The sequence below is a fragment of the Cadophora gregata genome, assembly GCF_030347475.1.
Source record: "Cadophora gregata isolate MNR1 chromosome Unknown scaffold_6, whole genome shotgun sequence".
NCBI classification, from domain to species: Eukaryota; Fungi; Ascomycota; class Leotiomycetes; order Helotiales; family Ploettnerulaceae; genus Cadophora; species Cadophora gregata.
Window position 1 is genome coordinate 788,460 of NW_026695929.1, and position 25,657 is coordinate 814,116.

The following is a 25,657-nucleotide window of genomic DNA, read 5'->3' on the forward strand; positions in this document are numbered from 1 at the left end:
GAGCCAATCCCAACATGGTGGCTTTGCCGGGCACACACATCATTCTTACTGCCTCACCTCCCAACACGAGATCGGTGATTGTCCCCAACATAGAATGCCTTTCGCTCGAGTACTGCAGAAATGTAGTTGAAATTTGAAGATAACGCGACATCCGTAGTTTCAAAATGAATACACCTTCGAGAGGAGATTGGGATCAGTTTCGTGGTGGTCAAAATATGTTCCCTGATGAAGAGAACGAAGATGAGGACCCGGAGGAGCAAGAAGAGGACTTGGATCACGAAGAGGAAGAAGCTGCCTCCGCTGCCGATCCGTATCATTATACAAAGTATGCTCCAAGCAGAACGACAGACGAATACACATACGGCGAAGATGATCGGCCGGGAGTGTATGTAGCGGACAATATGAATCGTCAGTCATCGGTGTCTCATACTTTTCAAGGCAAGTTCATCGTCTCTTTCAAGTGGCAAGGGCCAAAGGCACCCAATTTATCAGAGCACGCCGATACCACCGAGAAAAGCATTTCAAGATTATGAGAATGATCTCCGTTCTTAACCTGGTTGCAATACTGGCGATGGACATCCACATGCCAAATTTGCTGCAAAACTCCGGTCAAAGATATTGAAGGTCCTAGGCAGACCAGCATGAGCTGAGGCTAATTTGATGTCAGGCTCACAAAAAGCAGTCTCTCCAACCATCATAGGCTCGGGAGCTCCACATAAACAGAAATATCGACCTTCCACAGGGAGGAGCAGCTCAGATTCTCAAAGCAAGCCAAAATCATTGTCACCTCCAGTATCAGTGAGCGTACAGGCTGCAAAAAGCGACAGTCGAGCTGAGGAAATTCTTAGGGGCGAGAACGAACTTTTGAAGGCCCAATTGCGAAATACTCAAAGAGAGAGGTTGAGCGCATTGGACGACTTCCAGCCATGCAGTGATTCAGATCTGAAAGAGGCATTTTCGAGGCTGCAACGTCAAGTCTCATCGCTCTCTAGACAGCTCAGAAGTAGTCTGTCAAAGTCCAAAGATATATCTACTGTTCTCAGTGGTTATATGATGAGTTTATGCCCTACCACAACCATCCCGTTAAAGTACATTTTCGAGAGCTTTCTCTGGCGGCAGGTTTACATCGAATGTTTTCAAACGCCATTCGCTCTGTTGGGCCCTGACTCTACTATGATATACCAAGTCTGGTGTTTAGTTTTCAGTCATGGTAAGAACTTATTTTAAATCATGTTCTGCAAGAGCTAACAGAATTATAGGTCTCGGGACCTTTCCTCAACCGACTGAGGCTTCGGAAAGATGGAGAAGCATCACCACAATAGAGATGCTTAGCGAGATCACACATTCAAGGAAGGATGAGATCGTGAAGGAGATGACTGCATCTTTCCTGTCAAGATTTGCTTCTCGAGACCCTCAACTTCATTCGGCGTTGGCGAAAGGAGACCACCTAGAGAAGTTGATCGACAAGGGCTGGGATGCTGCTGCCATGTTTGCCCAGCAACGATGTCGGCTCAGTTTGACGCCCCCAGTCACAATTGAGCATCTGAGCTCCAGCTGGGTGGAGGTGGTTGAAGATATCCAACACAACGAACGCGATGTCTTTGGCGTTTCTCCCTCGCTTCTCAAATATGGGAGTGGCCATGGCCAGAATTTTGATACGTGGCTGTGTCTAATTAAATCAAAGGCTCTTAGAATCGGCGAGCCATGATAGACGAACGATAAACAATAAACAAGGAGATTTGCCAAATGATCCCCATCTGGGGTCACTCTGTTGAAGATGCTCGGCTCGACTTGACAATCGAAACTGAACGCCAAAGCTCATTTTCAGGGGCTCGCTTAAATTCTCATTATGTTTGCTCTCTAGGTCCAACCATCACTCTCCCAGATTTATTATACCAAAGAAGAGACTCTAAACACTGCAGTGTCTAGTCCCATACTCAACTCGTAATCAACACTCTAACACCTTGACTCCCTTCCTTCACAAGCGGGAAGAAACCATCTCCAACCATCTCCACATCCCCTTTATCAGTCCCCACTAATCTCATTACGCCCCTGTCCCCTTTGTCCCCCACCCCACCAATCCTCCCAAACACTCCCGCAAACCCCAAATACAACTCCGCCCACGCCAGCGTAATCCCTAAACACGCTCTACTGCCCCCTGAAAAAGCTGTCATATACCTATCCAGCCCTTTATCAGCACCTAGCCATCTCTCCGGCTTGAACTCTTTCGAGTCAGGGAAGATGTTTTCATCTTGATGAATGAGTACGGTGGACATGGAGACGGCTGTACCGGCTGGGATAACCCAATCATGAAAGTGCATTGGTTTTTCGGGGTCGATACGTGGGAGGCGGAGGGAGACGCCGTAGGACAGGCGGAGGGATTCTTTGACCACGCCTGTGAGGAAAGGGAGTTTCTCTAATTGAGTCAGGATCGAGTTTAGGGTTTCGCCTTCGCGCTTGACTGTTGAGAGTTCCGCTCTCAGGGTGGACAAGATTTGTGGGTTGGAGAGGATGTGGAATGAGCCAACGGTAAGTGTCCAAGCCACGGTGTGGCTTCCTGCGCCAACGAGGGTGATTCCTTCTTCGGTGAGGCGGGTTGTGGTTTTCTCACTTGGTGGGAGATCGCTTTCTAGCAGGGTGTGGAAAATTGTTGCGGAGGTGGTTGGGTCAGGTTTTGATCCGTAGCCACGAACATTTTCAATTAAACCTGAGAGAATCTGACGCATCGTGTTGTCAGTTTCCCACAACGATTGGAAGAACGGGTTTACCCGGACGGTTGGGCAAACGTACCTTCTTCATCTTCTTCTGATCAGCTAGAGCTCCAACATGATCGGTGACGATTTCGGGCAGGTTGTTTACGATGAACGGAATGAATGGGAAGTGTTTGATGACAACAAGTGCACCAGCTGAGCCAAGGATCTTGTGATGATAGGAGGGGTCGAAATCGTCTGCTTCAAGGCGATGTTCGCTGGTGCCGAATAGGTATTGCGAGATTACGTCTAAAATATTGATCAATCAGCCAGGTTGGCAGATCAGATTTGGATGAAGGGGGTTTACCATTGGAAAATGCGGAAAATGCATGTAGCAGATTGACAACCTTGCCAGTATCCTTCAATTCCTCAAGTTTCGCAACAAGAACATCAATTCTCTCTTGGAGGAGAGGTAATAATCTTCGAGCGCTCTGCTGGGAGAAGAATGGGTTCAAAGCCGCTCTTCGTTTTCGATGGAGGTCGTGTGCGGGGCTTGTCAGAACACTACCAGGGAGGGTCATGAATGCTGGAAATGCACAGTGGTTAGCAAAGTGCTTTGAGCCTTCGTAACAGATCTGAAGACAACTTGTAACAAGGCGGAGGGGTTCGAAGCACACACCAGTATGGTAAGGATCTCGTTCCCGTTTTTGCGAACCGCCTGCATAGATAGTGTGGTAGAAATCCGGATCCGAGACATGTAATTCGTGTGGATTGATTCGTATGATCGGTCCATATTGATCATGAAGCTCCTTAATCTTGTAGACAAACTGTCCTCGTTGGATGAGATCGTAGTAAAACTCGTACCTGTCCAGGTTAGAAAGGAATTCACGTAAGAAAAGGAGGGGGCCTCGAAGAGGGCTGACTCACCAGTATGTCAAAGCAGCGAGTTTTGGTCCCGGGAAATGAGATATGGGACTGAAGTATAATCGCCAAATTCCTAAAGCAACAAAATAGAACACGGCAAATATAGACAGGAATCCGAATACCGTGGAGAGGCTCTGCAGAAATGATGTAGCCATAGTCTAAAACAATCAGCCGAAAATCAAAAACACGAAGAATACAAAAGTGAAATGCAGGACTAGATTTAGAAATTTTGAGAGAAGAATTGCATATCTATCTATATATAGAAGAAGTCCTCAGCATTCATTGCCTCTCGCTGTCGCGTTGCGCAATTTACTTACTGCTGACACCTCACCACCCCCTTTCAGGAACCCTGCCTCGTACAATGGACCAATATTTTAAGCCAAAGATAACTGTAAGGAGCTCCAAGACTAAGATCTTTCGGTATCTATAGACTAAATTAGACTGGTATCATAAGAGATGCGAGGTATGGAGTCAGTCAGTGGCGCATACACGTCAACCCGTTGTTTGGCAAGGGAGAAGCGAGAAGTGCTGGGTAAATTTGTTGGTGAACGGGCCAATCACATACCATGTATAGCATTTCTGACCAATGAGAAGCGTGCCTTGTAACCTTATTACCGAAAGCAAGCTTCGGCTGTCCCCTTGTTGACTTCCTGGTTCTTTTTCGAAGCCGTGCCAGGTCTGAGTACCCAGAAGGAAAACTCGTGTTGATAAGTGACCATGCCGTAAGATAGACATTACCCTGCCCAGGTATCTGGGCGCTATCTGATTTGATACTCACGTGACTGTCAATAGCGACTTCACTGCTACTTACGTTCACCAATTGTCACCTACCAATTATATTAGCGATATTCCTATTACTGTCGAAAGTCACAATAGTAATTTAAGTACTTTACTGTATGATGAAATGCTGACTCTTAAGGCAGACAAAATCTAAGTGATGGTGATGCTTGACGAACCTTTAGCGAGAGCACCATCACAACCCCCATCTTGCCGATCGAAACATGACCGAAACGTCAATACTGCTCTCATATCGCTTTGGAGAACAAACTTCACCTGTCTCGGACACACTATTAGGTTGGTATAGGCAAGGAAAAGGTCAAGTTACCTCACCATATTCAAGTGGTAGGGCTCCTTGCTCTTTATACGTCCGGTAGGGAGCACAAAACGCATGGAAACTACAACACAATACAATCATTGCCTCCCAAATAGTCTGATTGATGTAAACATTCATGAGAGCATACATTATATATGTAAATATCCCCATGGGTATACCACCTTTCCAGTCCAGCCTTTCGACCAAGTCCATCTATCTATCAAGCCCAATCCATCACCATAGAAAAGAGTCGAAAGGATAAAAATTTACGTGCAATTGGTCGCGGCGTCAGCGGCACCAACTCCTACTGCAACGGGTGCTGCGGCTTTGCCGGCTTTTCCAGCCTTTCCAGCTTTGTTCTGTTGAGGTGGATGTTAGTCGGAGTCCTGAAAAGGATGGGATGGGGACTTCTTACGGCTTTTCCACCTGCAGCAGGCTCGGTGGCGTTTTTAGCTCCAGTTGAGCCTCCGGCCTATTTATCGCATTAGTTTAGGTACTTCGAGCTGTCTGAATTGTTTGAGGGTAGGTAGGATGTTGGAGAATGGCGTAGATCTGGATAGCTCGTCTTGAGAATTTGATGAGGGAGTGTCGTGAAACTTACGGCGACATCAGCAGCTCCAGCACCAGCACCATCCTCATTGTTAGCAGAAGCGGCGGCGGACGCCTATATTCAATTCAAGTTAGTCTCATCGAATAGATTCTCGCTGTACTGGTAAATCGACGAACCTTCGCGGCTTTGGCAGCTGCCTTTGCCTGCGGATTGTTAGCCTAGTTGAGATGGAATAGACGGAGGAACCTACTGCTTTTTTATCTGCTTTCGTGGCTGCTTTTCCACTTGCTTGTGCCTGTAATTTGGTCTCAGCAAGATTCAAGATCATATAGCGGATGAGAAATGGAGACTCGCTCAACATGTTTCCAAGATGGTGCAGAATCCTGGACGGAAATGCAACTTACTGTACCAGCACCAGCTGTCGCAGTCCCGTTCTTCTTCTTTCTTGTCTCAAGAACAGGAAGATCTCTGAGACCGATGGAAGACAAGTCTATTCCTGTAAGACCCTTGACGATGCTGGCGAGTTGCTCGTCTTGCGTGAGATCTGCCTTTTGGGCTGACTGGCCGCCTGCTGCGGATGCCTATAAATATTGTTAGTTCAAGTCGGAGCCGAATATATTACGATAAACTAACCTTTCCTTTCTTTCCAGTCGCCGCCTCGGTACCATTTTTAGCATTGTTTATGGCACCAGCCCCTTTGGCACCGGCCCCTTTGGCACCAGCACCTTGGGCACCGGGACCTTGGGCACCGGGACCTTGAGCACCCTTTCCTTTCTTTCTAGTCGCCGCCTCGGTACCATTTTTAGCATTGTTTATGGCACCAGCCCCTTTGGCACCGGCACCGGCACCGGCACCGGCACCGGCACCTTTGGCTCCCTTCCCTTTCTGTTCAACCGCCGCACCTGCGCCATCGGCATCTAGATCAGCGGCTTCTGCCCCCTTCCCTTTCTTCCCTGTAGCGGGAGCCGTAGCATTTTTGGCGTTTGAAGCGAGATTTGCTCCTTCTCCCTTTCCCTTCTTTGCTGCTCCTCCCTCAGCGAGAGCAGCATCTTCAGTGGCGGTGGCGGTTTCTAGAACTTATTAGAATGTCATTATAATAGTGGGAACTCATACTGACCCTTTGCCTTGTTCTTCTCTGGCGAGCGAGCGATGATATCATTTACTACCGGATATCAGCGATGGTGTCTGTCAAGAACTATGAATTACTTGCCATAGTCGTACGATGTCCTGGCCTCGATCTGATTGCTATTCTCAGGCAAAACACGAGCAGAAACAATAGAAGCCGAAATGGCAATGAATGTGAGAATGGAGCCGAAATTCTTCATGATTGTGTTTGGAAAATAGAAATGATAATGGCAGCGTCCAGCAGGTGGAATATGTTATGTAATGTAAAGGATAGTGAGCACAGCTATAAGAAGTCAGTAATTTTAAGTCTTGAGAAGAATGAAACATACCTCTTTGAAATATACAAATGGCCTGCAAGTAGTAATGAAGGGTTAAGGGGATGGGAAGGAAGATACCCATTGTGGAGAGTCTTGGAGTCTTATAGCCAAGATAATCTTCTCAATTACGCAAGCCCAAGCCTCGCTGTGCAAAGACTGATGAAACGAAGAGAATCCGTGATATCAACCAATCTAGTCCAGACTCGTCTGATCTACATCTGAAATAAGAAATATACTTTCTCCGATATCTGTTGTCAAACTACCAGACGAATAACAGCGGAGAATAGAGCATGAATGATCGGACAATATTCTAGAGCAGGGTCTGTGAGAGAGCTTGGTAAGAAGTTGATCGAGCGATCGTGTCAGTGACATCCCTTGGCCTCCGATGAGGCTCCATCGAGGGAAAGGGGTTGACCCGGTAGAGCGATCCAGGATGGAGAAGCACTAAACGTTCCAGGCTGGGCGGTACTTCGAAACGGAGGATTTTCAGCGAATTGTAATGATCTGCTGTGATGCACCTTGGAAGTGGGTGAGGCTCTTCGCTTTGGGTGGAGGATCCCCATGCGGGAGTGGACAAGGGGTCCTCGACCAAACAGAAGCTCAAACAAACTCGGCTCCAGAGTCCACACTTCAAACAATAATCAGCATGATTTCCATCTTCATACATGCGCGACCAGGTTGCAAATAGCCGGGAGCTCTCAACAGACCCAGTTTTGAATCCTTTCATGCACGCACGGGAGTTCCAAGAACTGGGAAATGGTGATGTTGAAAGCTTATTCGATTGGGCGATCTGCTGCTCTGTCTCAGCACATGATTGATCTTCTTCAGAATCACAAATGCCTATTTTTGGCGATAAGGAAGGAAACATGATTGCTTGATACAGCTGTTTTGAAAATTTGAAAGGAGGAAAAGAGCGACGAGGAAAGGAGGTCAAGCCGCGGAAAGACCAGATAGGATAGCTGGGAGCAATCCGTCCGACATGAGTCTCTTTCAGGTGCTTGCCATCATGCGGGTTCCACTGAGTTTATGCCAAGAAAACCCCAAAGGTACGGAAATTTGTGCAGTAGGTAATTGCGACGTCTGACTTGGAACTCGTGCATAGAGTGAGGCTCTCTAATGACTGTATCTGTTGAATCGCAGAACTGTTGACATTGTAAAGCTTTGGTGTAGACGACGCTGCGCAGCCTAAGCCGGGCGAGCCGGGGAAGAGCTGACGAAAGCTCGTGCTCCCAGGCAGCTACCTAAGCGACCCTACAAAACGGACGGGCACTACTGTAAATCGAGGAAAGACACTAAGTTACAGTACAGTACCGACGAGTCGGGATCCTCGTCTAGAACCAGCAGCGTAGTTGCGACGAGGATGAAAAGATATCAGCGCAGAATCGCTCCGTTTCCCCAGCCTTGTCGGCACCCTTACAAGATGAAGGAATTCGGTTCTTCTTCACGCACTACATATCGTCTGGTGCTAAGCTTCGGATTGGAGAGGTGAATTTTACCAAGCCTTCGCCGCAGTGGTCGTTGTTGAGTGAGTGTTGATCCCTCATTCAACAATGCTGTATCTTCTGTTGGGTTTGCCGGTCTTTCCAACGTGACGAACGATCCGGAACATTCGATAGCTGCACGGAAGCAATATGCTGCAAGTTTAAAAATTATCACTCTTGCGTTACAGGATACTTCGAGGTCTAACTTGGATGCCACTTTCAAGTCGGTGATGGTCCTTGCTGCTTTCGAGGTAAGATACTTGATCACTCTAAGAGTCACTCTGACTTCTCTAGATCGTGGTACTTCGAATGGAGGATTTTGAAGAGTATATATCGATGGCGCAGCTGCAATTTTAAAGTTGATTATGTCGAAACGGCCTCAAAGTCTCCCCGCCACGATATTACAAATGATTTTTGTGTTATGAGTAGTAAGTTGGTTGAAACCAAAGCATATCGCAACTTCTGACTTGGAACAGTGTTTCAAGGCTCTGAGCAGAGGGGAACAGGTGCCATCGAGTATTCATGACTGGACAAGATCCAGTAAGAAGTCCATGGATCCCATCGACGCCCATTCCACAGTCCTCGCAGACATTATGATACGCTGCGTGAACTTCATCTCCACAATCAAGAGTGCATCCCTAGTCGACTCGATGTCAACATACCTTGAGGCGGTGGAGTTCGACACAGAGCTTCGAGAATGGGATGCACAGTTACCAGAGGGTTGGAGACACAAAACCGTGCCGACCGCCAACACATCGGAGTTCATATACGAAGGACACATCCACCTCTTTGAGGATATCTGGCGGGCCAGAATGTATACCGATTACTGCATGCTGAGCCAGGTTCTGCTAGAACACCAAGCCAATCTCGCAATGTTTGCTACCGACGAGACGGTGCAACAAGAAGAAATTCTGCGTATCATCTCTGAGCTGGCCCACGACATCTGTGCGAGCATCTCCTGCCAACTCACACGAACCGACGACATGGAAAATGGCAGAAGACAGATTCCGCCCATGTCCAGCGTGTTTCTGCTCCTCCTGTCCATTCCGTCGCAGGCAGCGCAATGGATGTCCCTGAGTCCATGCATCAGTGGTGTATTCGCATGCTTGGGTATCTTGGGGACACCATTGGAGTCTACCAGGCTCTGGCGATGGTCGATTGGTCAAGATGCAGCGGAGGAAATGGCTTCTTGGAAATAATGGGTTTCTTGTGCCGTCAGAACGCAGTGGGTGGGAATCGGATGCGTTGATATCTTCCCTGACGTCGACTCAATAATTAAGCAGTCATCAAAATCCTTCATTGTAGTTCTGTGCTCTCTGCCTCTCCATGACGCTCCTGCAAATAACCGAGCCATTTGGAGCAGTTACCAACAACACAAGATTTGGAACTATCGAAAAGTCCATGCAAGATGCAGATGCATTGAGACCCTACAACGTTACTTGGGGATGACTGAGATGAGTGGCCAGTTAAAGCGTGGTTAAGCGTGGTGTACATGCATCGTCCATGCAGACTTCCTAAACTCTAGAACATATGGGGAAGCCGGACGATGATCACAATGCTGATCGGCAGCCCACCAGGAACATCGTCATCCCACCCCGCACTGGAATTCGATCACAGCGCCTCCAACGGCCTCCAATTGAGGAAGGCGTCAACTAAAAGCCGCACGCGGGTGGCTGCCGTGATCACTTTGTAGAGGGCTCGTCAGGGGAAGCAGCCAATCTGGGGTGTCGGCTGCTCGGGAATGGCTGGCTAATGTGCTGGGGCCCTGGGGAGGTGGACATAAGAAGATCGCCCGGACCGACTGAAAGTTTATCTTGACGATAAATATGCACTGGGACAAGACGGTGTGGAGCAGGTGTTCAACTGAAATAGAACCTTGACATCAAGCACAATGTGACCGTTAATGAGGGGTAGGCTTTCTTCGTGGGTATATAATCGTAATCCCACGTCAAGTCTAGAAGTGATGATTCCATTCCACCCCGCTGTTCGTGGAACGCACCTCCCCTCGTGAGACGGATACCGATCCTCATCATGCTCTTCTCTCGGATTGTCCTTCCAGCAGTAGCTTTATTGTCTGGAACCACCCAAGCCATTCCCACTGGAGATCTCCTTGCAAGACAGAGCCGGCCGGACAACCATACCCTCAATCGCGAGAGAGCTGATGCTGTCAAAGCTTCGTTCAAGTTTGCGTGGGATGGGTACAAGAAATATGCATTTCCTAACGATGAGTTGCATCCGGTCTCCAACGGATTCAGTAACTCTAGGTACGTTGCCGATAATTCCGAGGAGAAGATCTAGCTGACAGTTGCAAAGAAATGGGTGGGGTGCAAGTGCAGTAGACGCTTTCAGCACTGCTTTGGTTATGCAGATACCAGAGATCGTAGATACGATCCTGGAATTCATTCCTACGATCAACTTCGATAAGACCACTGATGAAGTTTCGCTCTTTGAGACGACCATCCGTTACCTGGGAGGGATGCTATCTGGTGAGTAGTGGTATGTGCTGAAGCCTGCGATTTCTGACGAAACAGGCTACGACTTCTTGAAAGGACCCTTGTCGAACCTAAACTCGAACGATACTGCCACTGATCTGGTTCTCAAGCAAGCAGAGCGCCTTGCCAACAACCTTGCATTTGCATTTGATACACCAACTGGGATCCCTAGCAATAATCTCATTTTCAGTCCACAAGGAACAGATGGAGCAACCACAAACGGAATCGCCACGATTGGAACTCTGGTGCTGGAATGGGTCCACCTCTCTGATCTAAGCGGCAACAAAACATACGGCGAGCTAGCAGAGAAAGGAGAATCGTACCTCCTCGCTCCCAAACCTGCATCCTCAGAACCATGGCCGGGACTCATCGGTACCTTTATAGACATCAATACTGGTCTATTCCAGGACGCAAGAGGAGGCTGGGTAGGCGGAGCTGACAGCTTCTATGAGTATCTACTGAAGATGTACGTCTACGACTCAACAAGGTATGGACATTACAAAGATCGCTGGGTGCTTGCAGCGGACTCTTCAATAGCGCATCTTGCTAGTAAGCCATCCACGAGACCCGATTTGACATTTCTCGCCGCATACAATGGCCAGAAGAAAAGACTCGTATCCCAACATCGTGAGTTCTAACTCATTTCCTACTTCTCATCGCATACTAACAAAAGCCAGTCGCATGCTTCGATGGTGGCTCTTTCATTCTCGGGGGCCTCGTCCTTAAAGAGCAGAAATACATCGATTTCGGCCTCGCCCTCGTTAATGGCTGCCACGACACCTACACCAGCACCTTGACCGGCATCGGGCCCGAAGTCTTCCGCTGGGTCGAGACATCAACCTCCTCAAACGACACCGACAACCCTCTACCACCAACCAACCAAACGGCTTTCTACGAGAAAGCAGGCTTCTTCATCACCAACGGACAATACAATCTCCGGCCGGAAGTCATCGAGAGCTTCTACTACGCTTACCGCGCCACGGACGACCAGAAGTATCGTGATTGGACGTGGAATGCGTTTGTGGCTATCAGAGATAACTGTATGGTTGGGAGTGGGTTTGCGGAGCTGAACGATGTGAATAAACCCAAGGGAGGCGGCTATAGTGATTTCCAGGAAAGCTTTTTGTTTGCGGAGGTGATGAAGTATGCGTATCTGATTCATGCTCCGGTAAGTAATTTTCTTCTTCTACTTGTGTCCATTTTTGATGCTGATATGGGTTCGCAGGAGAATGTTTGGCAGGTGGAACATAATGGAAAGAACGAATGGGTGTTTAATACTGAGGCTCATCCTTTCAAGGTCTGGGGACCGCCGATTTAGACTAGGAACTTGAGAGAAAGTAATATGAGAGATGTGTGTTGATGTGAATCTTAAGAATACCAAGTCAATCAAAGCAGTGAAACATGCAAGAAATTGGGACCTGCAACGCAAACTTGGCATATTACAATGCAATAGCCAAGCGAAGTGTGTAACTGAGAAGGGATAGATAGACTTTTCATGATGAGCAGTTGAGATGGTGATATGTTGATGTCGGTTAGGTGAGGTGACGTTCTGGTTTGAGGTGGTTTGATACATGTTACCTAAGCAGACAAACCAAGGGGCTAAGCCTGTTTGACCTTAGTGTATTTCTAAGGGCGCGGCCCCCGCCGACTTATGCAGGCGCTCAATCACTGCATTCCTATCCTGACCTACCAGACCTCATGCACCACTGGCCGTACGAGTATTCCCACCTGCACCACTAATTCGCAACCGATCAATATGGGCCACCTCATTACCGTTGCTACATGTAGTTTGAATCAATGGGCTCTAGACTTTGAAGGCAATCTTGCGCGAATCATCGAGAGCATCGTCCAGGCAAAGCGGGCTGGCGCCAGTCTCAGAGGTACGCTTCTTTCTACGCTGAGGCTCTGAAGTGAAGAGATCCCAGTCCCGGGAGCTGTACAAAGTCAACAAAAAGCTTTTTGAACCACTCTCATTCTCTGAAGTCCCTCTCGGCGTTGAGCAATTTACAGTGCTAATAACATGATAAAGTTGGCCCGGAACTCGAGATCCCCGGCTATGGATGCTTAGGTGAGTCATTCCCCCTTCCGTTCCTTGGGCATACTCAGAGCTGATAATCACTTAGATCACTTCCTTGAGGATGATACGATCCTACATTCGTGGGAGTGCCTTTCCCAGCTCATGCAGCGACCCGAATGCCAAGACTTGCTCATCGACGTTGGCATGCCCGTGAAGCATAAGGTTTGTTTCTCACGTTTCACCCTTTTGTGATTTTCTGACCACATGGCCCACCTAGTCTGTTAGATATAATTGTAGAGTCATTATCTACAACAAGCAAATTGTATGTGTGCCCCCATGGACTAGTGTCTTATCTCGATGCTAATTGTTACTAGCTACTCATTCGACCTAAGCTGTCGCTAGCCAATGATGGTAATTATTACGAAGGACGGTACTTCAGTCCGTGGAGAGGCCCAAGAATCACAGAGACTCATCACTTACCTCGTCTCATCTCTAAGATCAATGGGCAGAAGACTGTGACATTCGGTGACGCTCTGATTTCTACTCTGGACACCGTGTTTGGATGCGAAACATGCGAAGAACTATTCACTCCAAACTCTCCTCAGTATGTGTTAGGGAGAGCCCCAGACTTTTTCTTTTACTATCTCAAGATACTCTTGGATGATCTTCTTTTTCGTTTCTTGGAAGCTCTCCACATGGCAACTGCTAACTCCCCGGTTACCGTAGCATTGGTATGGGCTTAGATGGCTGTGAAATATTCACAAATTCCTCTGGAAGCCATCATGAATTGCGCAAGCTTCACACAAGAGTAGATCTTATCGCCTCCGCCACCTTGAAATGCGGTGGTCTCTACTTGTATGCAAACCAACAAGGATGCGATGGAGACCGCTTGTATTACGACGGTTGCGCGCTCATCGTCCTCAATGGGAAAGTTCTTGCCCAAGGCAGCCAGTTCTCCCTGGACGACGTGGAAGTCATCACTGCAACTATTGATTTGGAAGACGTCAGAGCATACCGTGATCAGAAAAGTCGTGCAATGCAAGCTCTGTCCCAGCCGAAGTATGAGAGAATGGAGGTGTCTTTCAACCTCTCCAGAGAAGGAGATGAAATCGACCTCTCGCTTCACCCTACGACACCCCGTGCGGTCACATATCTCCTTCCAGAACAGGAAATTGCCTTTGGCCCGGCTTGCTATCTCTGGGACTATCTGCGCCGGTCGAATCAAGCAGGTTTCTTCCTGCCTTTAAGTGGCGGCATCGACTCCTGTGCTACTGCCGTCATAGTCCATTCCATGACACGGTTGGTACTACAGTCAATCAGATCAGGAAACCGTCAGGTTATCGCGGATCTGCGTCGAATTGCCGGAGAAGAACTGGACAGCAACTGGGTTCCAAAAACCACTCAAGAAATCGCCAATCGCATATTTTGTGTAAGCATCTATCTGACAGCGTCTATCCTTGCGTAGCCACAGACCTGCTGACTTGATTTTTCAGACTGCATACATGGGCATGGAGAAAATGTCATCTTCTGAGACTCGCTCTCGTGCGGAATCTCTTGCTGCCGAGATTGGTGCTCATCACATATCCTTCAATCTTGACCCTGTTTATGAAGCACAGGTCAAGCTCCTTGCTGAAAATACTGGCACTGACCCGAAATTCAAGACGTCAGGTATGTTTTCCTAAGCGAGCTTTCTCCCCCTCAGCCTAGTCTTGAGCACGCCAATGCCACCAAAACACTATTAAAGAAGTCCTGCTGAGTCAATCATCTGTACGTAGGGGGGACCAAGGTCGAGAACCTCGTTCTACAGAATATACAAGCAGTAAGTATTGAGAGGCCCACGACTGCCTCCTTGGGATGCCTCACAGACAGAGCTTAGCCTGCCCCAAAAGTACTCCCACGTAGCAACTGCTGACTCCTCTGGTATAAAGCGACTCAGAATGGTCAATGCGTACGCTCTAGCTCAACTTCTCCCTCAGAGCAGAGGCCGCCGTGCAGGAGCATCTGGATCTCTCTTGGTGCTTGGTAGCGCCAATGTCGATGAAAGTCTCAGAGGATACTTAACGTATGTATCACACAAATGCTTTCCAACTCAGGGTTTCAGATACTGACAGGATCTCACAGCAAGTACGACTGCTCGTCAGCCGAGTACGTAGCCTCCAAGCCACCCGTCTATGGCCTTTCTAACCACTCTCAGCATCAACCCCCTCGGTGGTATATCGAAGACAGACCTCAAGAGCTGTAAGCTGCCCAAGTCCATTGCTGAGCCCAGCTTTCTCCGGATCCCAAAAGCGTTCCCTGAGCGGTGTGGAAAGGGAATACTAAAAGCTGACTATTTCCAGTCATTCGTTGGGCTTCTCGGAAGGAGAATTTCGGACTGTCTCTGCTCCAAGGTTTTCTGGATGCGCCACCAACTGCAGAATTAGAGCCACTGACGGAGGACTATATTCAGTCCGATGAGGCTGACATGGGAATGACATAGTGAGTCTTCTCTGTGTTCTTTCTTCCCTTTACCAATTGTTCCGGGATAATAGCGGACAGTGCCACCATTTGTCCTTCCCTAAACATCCTATCTAAGTTTCAGAAAATATTTCTTCTTTAAACCTAGAATAGCTGTACTAACTCCGAGATCCTAAACAGCAACGACCTAAGCGTGTACGGTCGACTGAGAAAGATCAAGTGCGTAACCGCTTCCCTCTTCAAAATTTAATAGCTGATGACAAAATGTAGCAAACTCGGCCCTTATGGCATGTGGGAGAAGCTGCTACATCTCTGGGGCAACAAGCTGTCACCGCAACAGATCTACGAGAAAGTTCGATTCTTCAGCTGGAACTACGCCATCAACAGACATAAAATGACTACCATTACGTGAGTTGTTCTTAAATGCTTTCACCAGCGCTTGGTTAAAAGCCGATTACGGCTCAAACACGTCCTTGAGATCAACAAATCTTCATTTTTGCCCCCTCTCACCAACGATGAAGCAAGCTGACGAAAATTTTCCCATCTCTAGCCCAGCTTACCATATGGAAGCTTACGTATGTACAAATCTGAAATACTTTATCTTAGACTTGCCAATTAACTGTGATAAAGGGCGTAGATGATAACAGATTCGATCAGCGTAAGTCTAATTTCCTGTCATTCTGGTTTGAGGGGAATCGATTACTCCGCGGCCTTCAGTTTTTCTGAAAATACGTAGCCGAGTCTGAATTTGCTAATATCTATTCATAGGACCTTTCCTGTACCCCTCATTTCAATGGGCATACAGCAAAATCGAGCGCAGCATTAAGCAGATGGGCGAAGCAGGTACTCGGGTGCCTGCTACTGATGGACAAGAAGAACAGACGTAGTGCTCGTCATTATCTACTTAGTTGTTCTGTGGTACTAGTCTTGAAGCTGCCTCGTAAAGGCCATAAGCCTGTCTTGTGAGTCTACGAAACAATTCATCACCCGATATTTGTCCTGCGAAAGTGATGCGCCAGTGACGATGAAGTTAGCCCCGCAGAACTACTACACTTTGGTTCTCCAAGAGATTCATCCTAGCCATGGAGGGGCTAAATATCTGACAGTTCTCGTATGTTTTGAGCCACGAGTTTTGCTGGTTGATTCTGGAAGAGAGACTTGCAATGGATTCCCTCCACCTCTCCTGGACACATTGACTAGCTTCTACCCTATTTGGCCATCCCATCTAACTACCCATGATATCTCCCGGGCATAAAACATGATCTTTACGAGAACAGGCTCAGAGGGATACATTAAAATGTATACATTCCTCTTCACAGCATTATCATATCGCCAGCGCAGGAAGCTATCTTAAGATATCATTCGATTGCCCGGAAGTGTAGTCAACCCTGTGAAATTAGCATGGTTGAGTTTCCAAATGTTCTCATTCAAGAACTGCTCAACTTACATCCATCAATTTCATCATGCACCACCTGCGTCTTGGTGCATTTCATTGCGTCATCCGACGTTTGACTTTTCAGAACTGTGCAAACATCACCCGTACATCTGGTGTCCATTGCACGTTGAAGAGAATCATCTTTCCAGCCAAAGACGTAGTCTCCGTGCTGTGAATACCCCTTGCTGATGAGAGTCAGCACCAAGGCTCTCGACTGTTAGTGTAGATAAGGAGCGGATTGAAACTCACCTATCGCCAGTGCTCCACACAAACGGCTGGGAGCCATCTTCAGGCCAGAGGTCCTTGGTGAACGATCGAGTCTGCAAGTACGACCGTTTAGTACAGGTGCAACGGAAACCATGCTAGAGACATGAGCTTCGAAGACCAGACTTACATCCCACAATACTTCATACATCAACTGCGGTAAGACCACAGGATGAGTGTCCGGACAAGTTCCAGTCGGACCTACATCGTTCGCCTTTGATCCTATTCCGTACGTGACATGGCTCTCGTGGTCTGGACTGTCCAAATTCTTACCATCCCAGCAAGTAGGGAAGGTGATGATTGACCGTATGCCTCCGACGCAGGGCTTATCTGGAAGTGTCTGAGCATCTGGAGCTCCGCAATTGATATTGCTATTGTCTCCTGTAAGTGGCATGCAGCGATGGCACACCTTGTGCGCGGTACCTGGCGTTTTCAGCGAGGCGTCTCCAACAAGCATCCGAAACCCAGGTCTGAAAGCAGTGACTGTCAAGTTGCTGTTTGTCGACGGTATATAATATACCGTAATACCACCATTTGCTCGCAGACCCTCTTCAGCGAGTTGAGGTACTCGCTTGAACGTTCCGTTACGAGCTCGAAAGTAGAGAACGGCAGTCCAGTAATTGGAGAAATCTTCCGAAAATGTGCAGCTGGTGCAAGTGGAATCTGCGACAAGATCGTGAGTTGCGTGGTCCATGGATGGCTGGAAGGAGTTCCCGCCGACGATTTGATGGAGGTGTGGTGATGGGACGACGCCTGGATTTACGAGGGGGTCTAACCGATCCACGACGAGTTGCGAACAGCTGAATCGTAGCATAGGTGCTATCGCCTGGCTAGAAACATGTTGCACTAGTAGTGCTACTATGGTGAGCTTCCACTGCATTTTTGAGGTAGTTTTCAGTCAGCGCGGAGAAGAAACTTTTGTTGCAAGGGAAGCAATTGGCAGTCTCGACCACATGTTTTTGTACACTTAATAGTTGAGCTCCCAGATTTTCTCGAGAACATTCAATATGAGCCCCACCTCTATTCCGGCAGATGATATTTTTCATGGTGTCTCTCAATCTACTGCTATTCATCGCTTTATTAATGGGCTTCGGGCAAAGGCTCGGTAATTCAAACCTCGGGTACCACAACACAGCAAAACTTCATGCTAATATGATTTATCCTGATTAGTCCACCCCACTCCTAACCATGATGGAAGGATTGTTTAGTGGGGCTCACAGCAAGTTTTAATTCATGTCAATCACTTTCGGCGATGTTGGAGATGATGGCCTACCAAACTATGAGACTTGATACCCATATCTCCCTGAGAAGTTTTGTCAGGGATGAATGTGCGCTATGGGATTCTATCTAAGAATAAACATAAGCAGACGTAAGGAACTGTTGAACTGAAGAAAGCTTCCTCTGTGCTTCTTATCAAATTTCTTTCATCTGACTCGACTGCTTCCTGGTAAATTTTCGACACTTGGCAGCATATAAGTTTCTTCTACTACTTGAGTTTTGAACTGAGCTCATATCACTTGGGATATATGATAACTTAATCATACATGCTACTTATTCGACATCAAATTTTTGCATTTGATTTCCAGATGACTTTTACAAGAAGCTGGGAAGAAAGGTAGTTGCCCAAATTGCCAAGCACTGATTTAAGCGAATCCCAGCACCAGCACCAACAACAACAAATATAAAAAGAAAGTGGAAAGCGCAGGTCTAGGAGCTCAACAGCAAATGTTTTGTACAGAGAAGAATGAAACACAAATGAAATTCAAGGGGCAATTACATTTTCCAATTTGATCGTTCTAATTGATATTCAGGCTACTGGTAGCATCGGCGACTGTCAGAAATCCGAACTTGACAGTCAGCTCAGTACCAATTTCAGTATGACTCATGGATTAATTCTATTCGGTTCAGGATAAATAATTTCTGGATATCTAAGAAACTGTGTCGTGTCCTAAAAGAACCTTCTCCTTTTCTCGTTTCGCTCCCTATTGATTTGCCGTGACAACAGACTTCAGCGCTCTGTCACGTGTCCAACACTAAACCAACTACCTACTCCACTCCACCCCACCCCACAAGCCTGGAGTCCTTGACAATTTAGCTACCTTATCATCAAGTCTACTGGCACCTGACCTATGCAGAGGACACTTGCTGTTGACACGATTTTAGGTGCGACGCTCTTCTTTCTTCTTCTACGTAAAGGCTCTCGCGCCCAATAGCTGGCCACGGAACCTGGCATTCGCCAAGCAACACGCCACGACGCGGCAGGCAGCATAAAGCCAGCAGCCTCGAACGTTTCTTTCTATCGTCAAACTCGCACCGCTGTGCTCAACAAGTTTAAAACTGTGCAACTCTAAGCTTTATCATGATGTCTTTGGTACCTCGAAACTCTACAAGCCCTAACGGCAACGATATGTTTAATTATCGTAGCCGCTTCGAGCGATTTCGCAGTCTGGACGAGGAAAGAAATAGACTATTTGAGGTTCGTACCATCTCAGACCGGAACCTCTTCTCAACCCCTCAACAATTCTAATACTGTCATATAGGAAGCAATTGAAAAGTTAGAGCAGGCTACCAGGCAATTGGACTATGTGACGACTGTTCAGATGCCTGAGCAGGAAGCTCACTTCCTTGCCCAGATCCATGAACTCAAAGTTGATCTTCAGGATCAGAAAGATAGTCGTCGGCGTTACCAGGCTAAATCGCAGCAGTTGGAGGATCAAATTGATTACAAGCTCTCTACCATGGTACGTACACATGTTACTTTTTTTGATGTTCCCATCCTTCCTGGTGTACGGCATCGCGGTAATTTCTTCCCTTTAAGTGTAGTATGTTTAGTACACGATTTCCTTCGGAGGTCCTAAGCACCCGACCTGCCTCAGTTTACTACCTAAGCAATTTTACATTTTACCATGCACTGATTCATACATAGGACAAGGCTCGCTTCGTATCTGTGTTGATCGATGCAGACGCCGATATATACTATTTCACCAATAACCTCTTGTCTCAGGGGCTCAAAGGTGGCCAACTCGCCGCAGATATGCTCATAGAGAAGGCCAGAGAGCATTTGGTATCCCTCGGGCCATCATTTAAAGATGCCATGACTATCCCCATCATGGTCAAAGCTTATGCCAACTTGGGTGGATTGACGTCACACCTACGAGATATCGCTAGTCCTAAAGAGATAGTCCAATTCTGGATCGGCTTCTCACAGAGAAGTCCATTTATTGATTTTGTGGATGTGGGATCCGGCAAGGAAGCGGCTGATAATAAGATTAGAGGTACGGTATCAAACTATGTCCCTTGCCGTTCTCAATTGCTTCTTGCCAATCCCAAGCTTTCAAGCCAGTTCAAGACGGATGCTAAATATATTTTCAGAAGTCCTCAGATTCAACATTGATAGTCCACAGTGCGAGCACATCTTCCTGGCATGCTCGCACGACGGAGGTTATGTCCCTGTATTGAGTCCTCATGCAGGACGGGCTTCGGGATCAAAGCTACGAATTACTTTGGTGTCATCGGGTCCGGGCTCTGTTCACCCTTTGATTGCAGATCTAGGATTCCGCGAGACAGACATTTTTAAGCCACTTTTCAGTCAGAGCGAATCTCAACGCGTTGTCGAGTGGGCCAAGTCAAATACTAAGACAGTCGAAGCACCTCCACCTCGTACTTCTACTGCCCCTGTGGTGATTCCGAGCGAAGCTCCAGCGCCATTCACGTGTAAGTATTGGCAAAGCCCACTTTCGCTTTTCAGTACTTCAAAATTTCCTTCGAAACGCATTCTCCATTAAAAATCCCTGGTATGGCAAGTACTAACTCCATCTTAGGGACAACTAAAGCTAAGCTATCAACTACCACTGAGGCTGTATCCTCCGCACAGGTTACCCGAAACCAATCGCCAGTGCAAAAGAAAGGCACAAAACAGGAATACCCATTCAATCCCGAGCAAATCGACTTTACCGGCGAATATTTCGTCGCCAATGCCGGACGATTGATTCCGGAGAAGGACGATGAAGGATATCGTATTAAGGATAACAAATTAATTATCGATCCTCGCGTAGACTCTGACTTGATCGCCAAGATGAAGGACAAGAACATCTGCTCCTGGCACTACCTCAGATCGGACCACAATATTCCCCAATGCAAGCGCAAGCATGAAGGCTACCCTCGCCCACTATCAGCAAGAGAATATGATGCATTGTGGTTTCTTGCTAGGTTGGGGTACTGCAAGAAGATGAAGACCGATGGGTATTGCACTGACGACTACTGCATTTATGGCCACGACAGCAAATACTCTCACAACTAAACCTATATGGCTTTACCTGGGCCCGGAACTCCGGCAACTGCCAGCCACGATAGTGAAAGGCTGCGATGGGGATCTGGGACATTGATTTGGGCTGGATTGAACGACATGCGGGACTTGTGCGATTAATATGTAACTAAATTAAAACCAAGATAAAAAAGAAGAGCATCCGCAGGGTTGGATATGGCGGACACCTTTGGGAGAGCAACTCATGGGACAGATGATCGTAATATGATAGCAGTATAGTGACCGATAAAATCTCTGTATTTGTGAGAGCGTTCTTTGCCGTGACCGATATAGCTTTTGTTATGTACCCCAAAAATACGTCAGTGTCCAAGAACTCGTACATAATTTAAGCCCGTTCAAGACTAAATAGCTCACAATAGCAATGTAACGCTAGCTCGCTAGTTACAAGCGGAATCTAGGAGCCTAACGTCACTCTGGCCGACCATCATCCGGACAATTTCGTCCAGCTTCTACGGAGACCGAATACCCGAACTCCAGAGACTTAAAAGTCAGTCTGGCGATGGTCGATCCTTCAGAGATGGTCTATGATCTATGGCAAGTCCTCTTTCGCCGTGGATTAAGGACATTGGGGGCATTCGTAAGGTGATGGAGATGGGCTTGTTGGGTTGGTACAGGGGTTAAGGAATATACTGGATCACTTGGTGGTTGTATCTGTCACGAGAGACTGGTAGAACTCTGCTTGGGTTGCGTCATATCAGTATCCAATGATGACTTCATAAAAGAGGCACAAAACATGGGGTATTGGTTCTGACGTTGCCTAGCATAATCGAAAGAACTGCTCCAGATCCTTCTAAAGGTATTCAGAAAACACAAGGTCTGTTTCATTCAATTTGAAGATTTGCATTTGCACCTTGATATCCCGAATGTCAGTAACTCCCCGAGAAAGAATGCAGAGAACTCATTACTTTTGTGGACATTGCCCTTTCCTCCCACGGAACCATCTGGCCTGGCATGCCCATGCATGTGCCCGGTCCTGACGCAAATCATGCCTCCAATAAACTCCTTCCATGAAACTACCTAAGTCAATAGATCCGCAACATTCATGGGCATCTCGTCGATTTGGGTTGAATAATACACTGTTTCTCTTTAGCGGATCGATCAGGAAGGGATTGGAAAGAAGACTTACATTCGATATCTCTCAAAATTCTGACATCCTCACTAGTCACGAAGTTGATCGCAACACCCTTGCGTCCAAATCTACCGCTACGACCGATTCTGTGGATGTAGTTCTCACGATTGCTAGGCAGATCGTAATTGATGACCAATGATACCTGCTGAACGTCGATACCGCGAGCCCACACATCTGTAGAAATGAGAACTCTAGAATTGCCCTGACGGAAGTCCTGCATGATGCTATCTCTCTCCTTCTGTGGCATCTCTCCGTGCATCGAGGAAACTGTGAAGTTGGCCTCACGCATCTTATCTGTCAACCAATCGACCTTTCTCCGGGTATTGCAGAAGATGACTGCCTGGGTAATCGTAAGGGTATCGTAGAGATCGCAGAGAGTATCGAATTTCCACTCCTCCTTCTCAACAGCAATAAAGTATTGCTTAAGACCCTCCAATGTCAACTCATCACGCTTAACCAAAATACGAACTGGATCAGTCATGAACTTGGTAGTCATGTCGAGAACATCGTATGGAAGAGTGGCAGAAACCACTACGACCTGAGTCGCAGGAGGGAGGTAGCGGTAGACGTCGTAAATCTGCTCTCTGAAGCCGCGGTTCAGCAGTTCGTCAGCCTCGTCAAGAACCAGCATCTTGATATGGCGGGTTCGCAGATTTCGACGGCGGATCATATCAGCAACTCGACCTGGGGTTCCAGAAACGATGTGCTGTCCGTAATCGAGCTTGCGAATGTCCTCTCCGACGTTGGTGCCTCCAATACAGGCATGGCACTGAACGTTCATATAATCTCCTAGCGCCATCACAACGGATTGAATCTGTGTCGCAAGTTCGCGGGTAGGAGAGAGAACGAGAGCTTGGGTTTCGCGGACGGCTGTGTCGATAACCTGGAGCATACTGATGGAGAAGGTAGCAGTTTTACCAGTACCGGATTGCGCCTGAGCAATTGTGTCGCGACCCTTACAGATTTGGACAATTGCACGAGATTGAACGGCCGAAGGAGATTCATATCCATATGCGTAGATGCCTCGAAGAAGGTTCTCCTTGAGATGCACTGTGCCATCAGTTAGAGGAGATTTGAAGATTCTGAGAGGGGAAACGTGCTGTCCGTGAAAGTCGGTGCCACGCTGACGTCCGCGGACGTGGTGAACTCCATCCTCTCATCCGCCTTGCGATCAATACCGTCTGCCATGATTGCGGTTGTATTAGTTTGTTGTGGTTGTTTTGCAGGGCTTTATCTGGGGAAGTAGACGATGCGCGACTTCAGATTTACAGGCGAGGCTTAAATTCCCTAGCGCCATTTTACTGGCAGCCGCGTCCTGATTGGCTGTCGCAAACTAATATTTCTCAACTCCAAGATTCACCCAAACGTCAACTTGAATGAGCCTCATATGTCCCCAGTTTGCCGCCTGAGATTGATATCGAAATCCGATCCCACATCTTTGTTTCGAGCTCTTTACCACTTTATACGATAGCGACCACCGCCCAGTATGCTTTTGGAGGAGCAGAGATTCCTCCATGAGGATCTCGAGAGACTCGAGCAAGGCATCAGTGACCGTGTCGCCGAGGAACCACGACTGGTAAGAACCGGGCTCCAGAGAGCAATTGGATACCGCTAATACACAGAAGGTCCGCGAGCGGTTGAATCGAGATCATCAGATTGCAGGCTTTCTCGACCGGATCCAGGACCAATCGAAGCGGTTACTGGAAATCTACAAAGATGCCGAGGGTGCTCGCTCAAAAGAGATTCAATCGATATCTACAGGAGAGCCATTAGAAGAATTCTATAAACAGCTTTCGGATATCAAATCATTCCATCAACGATACCCAAATGAACCTGTCGAGAATCTGGAGAGGGCCTATAAGAAAAAGGTGACGAGTGAAGGAGAGGTCCCTACCTACGAAATCGACAATATGTTCACTGGAGAAGAAGCATTTGGAAGATACCTGGACCTTACCACAATACACGAAATGTTCCTCAACCTACCTAATATCAAACGTCTCACATACCTACAATACCTAGAGGCATTCGACACCTTCACACCCCCACAATGCTCAGTCAAGCGTCCTGACAAGATGACCGATCAGTACTTCAACTACGTTGGGGAACTTGCTAGTTACCTTGAGAGCTTCTTGCGACGAACGCGGCCTCTTGAGAACCTAGAGAGTCTGTTCACAAGTTTTGACGAGGATTTCGACAAGGCGTGGAACAATGATGAGATCCCAGCCTGGAAGCCAGAGCCACAAGGACCAGTGAACGGACCCAGTAGCGATGCGTTATATTGCGCCGATTGCGAGAAAGAATTCAAAAACGACAATGTCTACAAGGCCCATTTGACTGGTAAGAAGCATATCCGTGCAGCTGAAGCCAGGGCAACACGACAGGCTGAGTCAGGAGGTACTGGAGAGGCTGGGACTGGAAAGCGAGGGACGAGCACATTGCGACTGAAAGAACGAGCAATTGCGGAGCGAGAATATCGAGTCAAGCGGTTAGCAGCAGCTATGTCAGGGGAACGAAGCGATACCAGAGTCAACGTTGAGCGAAGACAAGGCATGACTGAAAGAGAGCGACAGATGGAGTTGGACGCTCTATTCGCGGAGACCTCATCCGCAGCACCACAGGGAGGCGACTCGGACAGCGAGTCAGACAGTGACGAGAAGATCTACAACCCATTGAAGCTACCGCTTGCTTGGGATGGAAAGCCAATTCCTTTCTGGCTGTATAAGCTGCACGGCCTGGGCGTGGAATTCAAGTGTGAGATTTGTGGGAATTACGTCTACATGGGCCGGAGAGCTTTCGATAAGCATTTCAATGAGACTCGGCACATCTACGGATTGAAGTGTTTGGGAATTACCAACACCACACTGTTCCGCGAGATTACCGATATTGCGGATGCTGTGAAGCTGTGGGACAAGATCCAAAGAGATAAGACTAAGGGCAAGAAGGACGAAGGAAGTGTGGTTCAGATGGAGGACGCGGAGGGTAACGTCATGCCCGAAAAGGTATACCTCGACTTGCAGAAGCAAGGTCTGCTTTAGCCGGAGTAGCATGGGGAGGAAGAGAAACTGTACCAGTATGTAATCATGAAGCCATCTGTCTCCGTGCCCATGATTGAGTGTGCTCACAACATAAATTCGAAGCGCTTTTTTCTTCACTTTAGCCGCGTCATTGCAGCAAAGGATCAAAGTCTTACTTTGCGCATCACTTGTTCCGGAAATCTTTGCTTTCCGACTGTAAATTGTATTATTGCTGGTCCTCTCCTTGAACTAACTAGTGCCTATTTCATCATGAACTGTCATGCCATTAGCTCCCCAGTCCAAGAATGGTTCCGAGCCAAATTTTGTCATAGTTTCGATTCTCTG

General features: G+C 47.6%; 10 protein-coding genes across 11 annotated transcripts; 6 read left to right on the plus strand and 4 right to left on the minus strand.

Annotated features, from left to right (window-relative positions):
* The first annotated feature begins 40 nt into the window (after positions 1-40).
* On the plus strand, positions 41-2,102 carry ONS95_012091 (uncharacterized protein). Its single transcript, XM_058505701.1, has 3 exons — positions 41-438; positions 668-1,210; positions 1,260-2,102. Exons 1-3 carry the CDS (start codon positions 165-167, stop codon positions 1,706-1,708), a joined length of 1,266 nt encoding a protein of 421 aa, XP_058358224.1. The 5' UTR covers positions 41-164; the 3' UTR covers positions 1,709-2,102.
* ONS95_012092 (uncharacterized protein) lies at positions 1,308-4,262 on the minus strand. 2 transcript variants are annotated; one of them, XM_058505703.1, is made up of 7 exons: positions 4,180-4,262; positions 3,932-4,038; positions 3,618-3,867; positions 3,370-3,554; positions 3,058-3,276; positions 2,791-2,999; positions 1,308-2,717 (listed from the first exon to the last, which is right to left on the minus strand). In XM_058505703.1, exons 3-7 carry the CDS (start codon positions 3,767-3,769, stop codon positions 1,938-1,940), a joined length of 1,545 nt encoding a protein of 514 aa, XP_058358226.1. In that variant the 5' UTR covers positions 3,770-3,867; positions 3,932-4,038; positions 4,180-4,262; the 3' UTR covers positions 1,308-1,937. The 2 variants fall into 2 exon arrangements, with proteins under 2 accessions (XP_058358226.1, XP_058358225.1); XM_058505702.1 differs by lacking the exons at positions 3,370-3,554; positions 3,618-3,867; positions 3,932-4,038; positions 4,180-4,262 and having other exon boundaries at positions 3,058-3,336.
* A 632-nt stretch (positions 4,263-4,894) lies between these two features.
* ONS95_012093 (uncharacterized protein) lies at positions 4,895-7,850 on the minus strand. Its single transcript, XM_058505704.1, has 11 exons — positions 7,407-7,850; positions 6,712-7,327; positions 6,468-6,665; positions 6,375-6,419; positions 5,891-6,327; positions 5,662-5,838; positions 5,508-5,552; positions 5,434-5,460; positions 5,309-5,371; positions 5,123-5,179; positions 4,895-5,066 (listed from the first exon to the last, which is right to left on the minus strand). The coding sequence occupies exons 3-11, from the start codon at positions 6,580-6,582 to the stop codon at positions 4,974-4,976; spliced, it is 1,059 nt and encodes a 352-aa protein (XP_058358227.1). The 5' UTR covers positions 6,583-6,665; positions 6,712-7,327; positions 7,407-7,850; the 3' UTR covers positions 4,895-4,973.
* Positions 7,851-8,731: 881 nt separating this feature from the next.
* ONS95_012094 (uncharacterized protein) lies at positions 8,732-9,379 on the plus strand (the record flags this gene model as incomplete). Its single annotated transcript, XM_058505705.1, has 1 exon — positions 8,732-9,379. The coding sequence occupies one exon, from the start codon at positions 8,732-8,734 to the stop codon at positions 9,377-9,379; it is 648 nt and encodes a 215-aa protein (XP_058358228.1).
* An 832-nt stretch (positions 9,380-10,211) lies between these two features.
* On the plus strand, positions 10,212-11,990 carry MNS1B_1 (maturation of Asn-linked oligosaccharides protein; the record flags this gene model as incomplete). The annotated part of the gene is made up of 5 exons (XM_058505706.1): positions 10,212-10,444; positions 10,494-10,666; positions 10,712-11,299; positions 11,350-11,840; positions 11,898-11,990. The coding sequence occupies 5 exons, from the start codon at positions 10,212-10,214 to the stop codon at positions 11,988-11,990; spliced, it is 1,578 nt and encodes a 525-aa protein (XP_058358229.1).
* A 382-nt stretch (positions 11,991-12,372) lies between these two features.
* QNS1 (glutamine-dependent NAD(+) synthetase) lies at positions 12,373-16,418 on the plus strand. Its single transcript, XM_058505707.1, has 17 exons — positions 12,373-12,552; positions 12,702-12,740; positions 12,796-12,911; positions 12,967-13,011; positions 13,064-13,293; positions 13,416-14,118; positions 14,183-14,357; positions 14,465-14,508; positions 14,618-14,751; positions 14,811-14,834; positions 14,884-14,927; positions 15,029-15,167; positions 15,327-15,365; positions 15,417-15,554; positions 15,697-15,721; positions 15,777-15,804; positions 15,915-16,418. The coding sequence occupies exons 1-17, from the start codon at positions 12,429-12,431 to the stop codon at positions 16,031-16,033; spliced, it is 2,166 nt and encodes a 721-aa protein (XP_058358230.1). The 5' UTR covers positions 12,373-12,428; the 3' UTR covers positions 16,034-16,418.
* Positions 16,419-16,496: 78 nt separating this feature from the next.
* On the minus strand, positions 16,497-17,725 carry ONS95_012097 (uncharacterized protein; the record flags this gene model as incomplete). Its single annotated transcript, XM_058505708.1, has 4 exons — positions 16,497-16,534; positions 16,594-16,766; positions 16,831-16,901; positions 16,976-17,725. The coding sequence occupies 4 exons, from the start codon at positions 17,723-17,725 to the stop codon at positions 16,497-16,499; spliced, it is 1,032 nt and encodes a 343-aa protein (XP_058358231.1).
* A 1,199-nt stretch (positions 17,726-18,924) lies between these two features.
* On the plus strand, positions 18,925-21,145 carry ONS95_012098 (uncharacterized protein; the record flags this gene model as incomplete). The annotated part of the gene is made up of 5 exons (XM_058505709.1): positions 18,925-19,321; positions 19,386-19,586; positions 19,772-20,120; positions 20,218-20,559; positions 20,667-21,145. The coding sequence occupies exons 1-5, from the start codon at positions 19,205-19,207 to the stop codon at positions 21,143-21,145; spliced, it is 1,488 nt and encodes a 495-aa protein (XP_058358232.1). The 5' UTR covers positions 18,925-19,204.
* Positions 21,146-21,709: 564 nt separating this feature from the next.
* FAL1 (RNA helicase) lies at positions 21,710-23,527 on the minus strand. The gene is made up of 5 exons (XM_058505710.1): positions 23,399-23,527; positions 22,296-23,348; positions 22,075-22,245; positions 21,922-22,019; positions 21,710-21,844 (listed from the first exon to the last, which is right to left on the minus strand). Exons 1-3 carry the CDS (start codon positions 23,484-23,486, stop codon positions 22,187-22,189), a joined length of 1,200 nt encoding a protein of 399 aa, XP_058358233.1. The 5' UTR covers positions 23,487-23,527; the 3' UTR covers positions 21,710-21,844; positions 21,922-22,019; positions 22,075-22,186.
* Positions 23,528-23,664: 137 nt separating this feature from the next.
* Positions 23,665-25,656, plus strand: ONS95_012100 (uncharacterized protein). Its single transcript, XM_058505711.1, has 3 exons — positions 23,665-23,874; positions 23,924-25,368; positions 25,436-25,656. The coding sequence occupies exons 1-2, from the start codon at positions 23,785-23,787 to the stop codon at positions 25,331-25,333; spliced, it is 1,500 nt and encodes a 499-aa protein (XP_058358234.1). The 5' UTR covers positions 23,665-23,784; the 3' UTR covers positions 25,334-25,368; positions 25,436-25,656.
* Position 25,657: the final 1 nt, after the last annotated feature.

Coding starts and splice junctions, on each gene's coding strand:
- ONS95_012091 (XM_058505701.1), top strand. CDS start 165: ATGAATACACCTTCGAGAGGAGATTGGGATCAGTTTCGTGGTGGTCAA. Junction 439..667: donor GGTGTCTCATACTTTTCAAG/GCAAGTTCATCG, acceptor ATTTGATGTCAG/GCTCACAAAAAGCAGTCTCT. Junction 1,211..1,259: donor GTGTTTAGTTTTCAGTCATG/GTAAGAACTTAT, acceptor ACAGAATTATAG/GTCTCGGGACCTTTCCTCAA.
- ONS95_012092 (XM_058505703.1), bottom strand. CDS start 3,769: ATGGCTACATCATTTCTGCAGAGCCTCTCCACGGTATTCGGATTCCTG. Junction 3,277..3,369: donor ACGAGATCCTTACCATACTG/GTGTGTGCTTCG, acceptor GTGCATTTCCAG/CATTCATGACCCTCCCTGGT. Junction 3,000..3,057: donor ATTTTCCGCATTTTCCAATG/GTAAACCCCCTT, acceptor TCAATATTTTAG/ACGTAATCTCGCAATACCTA.
- ONS95_012093 (XM_058505704.1), bottom strand. CDS start 6,582: ATGAAGAATTTCGGCTCCATTCTCACATTCATTGCCATTTCGGCTTCT. Junction 5,839..5,890: donor CGACTGGAAAGAAAGGAAAG/GTTAGTTTATCG, acceptor CAATATTTATAG/GCATCCGCAGCAGGCGGCCA. Junction 5,553..5,661: donor CGACAGCTGGTGCTGGTACA/GTAAGTTGCATT, acceptor ACCAAATTACAG/GCACAAGCAAGTGGAAAAGC.
- QNS1 (XM_058505707.1), top strand. CDS start 12,429: ATGGGCCACCTCATTACCGTTGCTACATGTAGTTTGAATCAATGGGCT. Junction 14,835..14,883: donor TACGACTGCTCGTCAGCCGA/GTACGTAGCCTC, acceptor AACCACTCTCAG/CATCAACCCCCTCGGTGGTA. Junction 15,805..15,914: donor TGATAACAGATTCGATCAGC/GTAAGTCTAATT, acceptor ATCTATTCATAG/GACCTTTCCTGTACCCCTCA.
- FAL1 (XM_058505710.1), bottom strand. CDS start 23,486: ATGGCAGACGGTATTGATCGCAAGGCGGATGAGAGGATGGAGTTCACC. Junction 23,349..23,398: donor GGCACCGACTTTCACGGACA/GCACGTTTCCCC, acceptor CTGATGGCACAG/TGCATCTCAAGGAGAACCTT. Junction 22,246..22,295: donor AATTTTGAGAGATATCGAAT/GTAAGTCTTCTT, acceptor AAAGAGAAACAG/TGTATTATTCAACCCAAATC.
- ONS95_012100 (XM_058505711.1), top strand. CDS start 23,785: ATGCTTTTGGAGGAGCAGAGATTCCTCCATGAGGATCTCGAGAGACTC. Junction 23,875..23,923: donor TCGCCGAGGAACCACGACTG/GTAAGAACCGGG, acceptor AATACACAGAAG/GTCCGCGAGCGGTTGAATCG.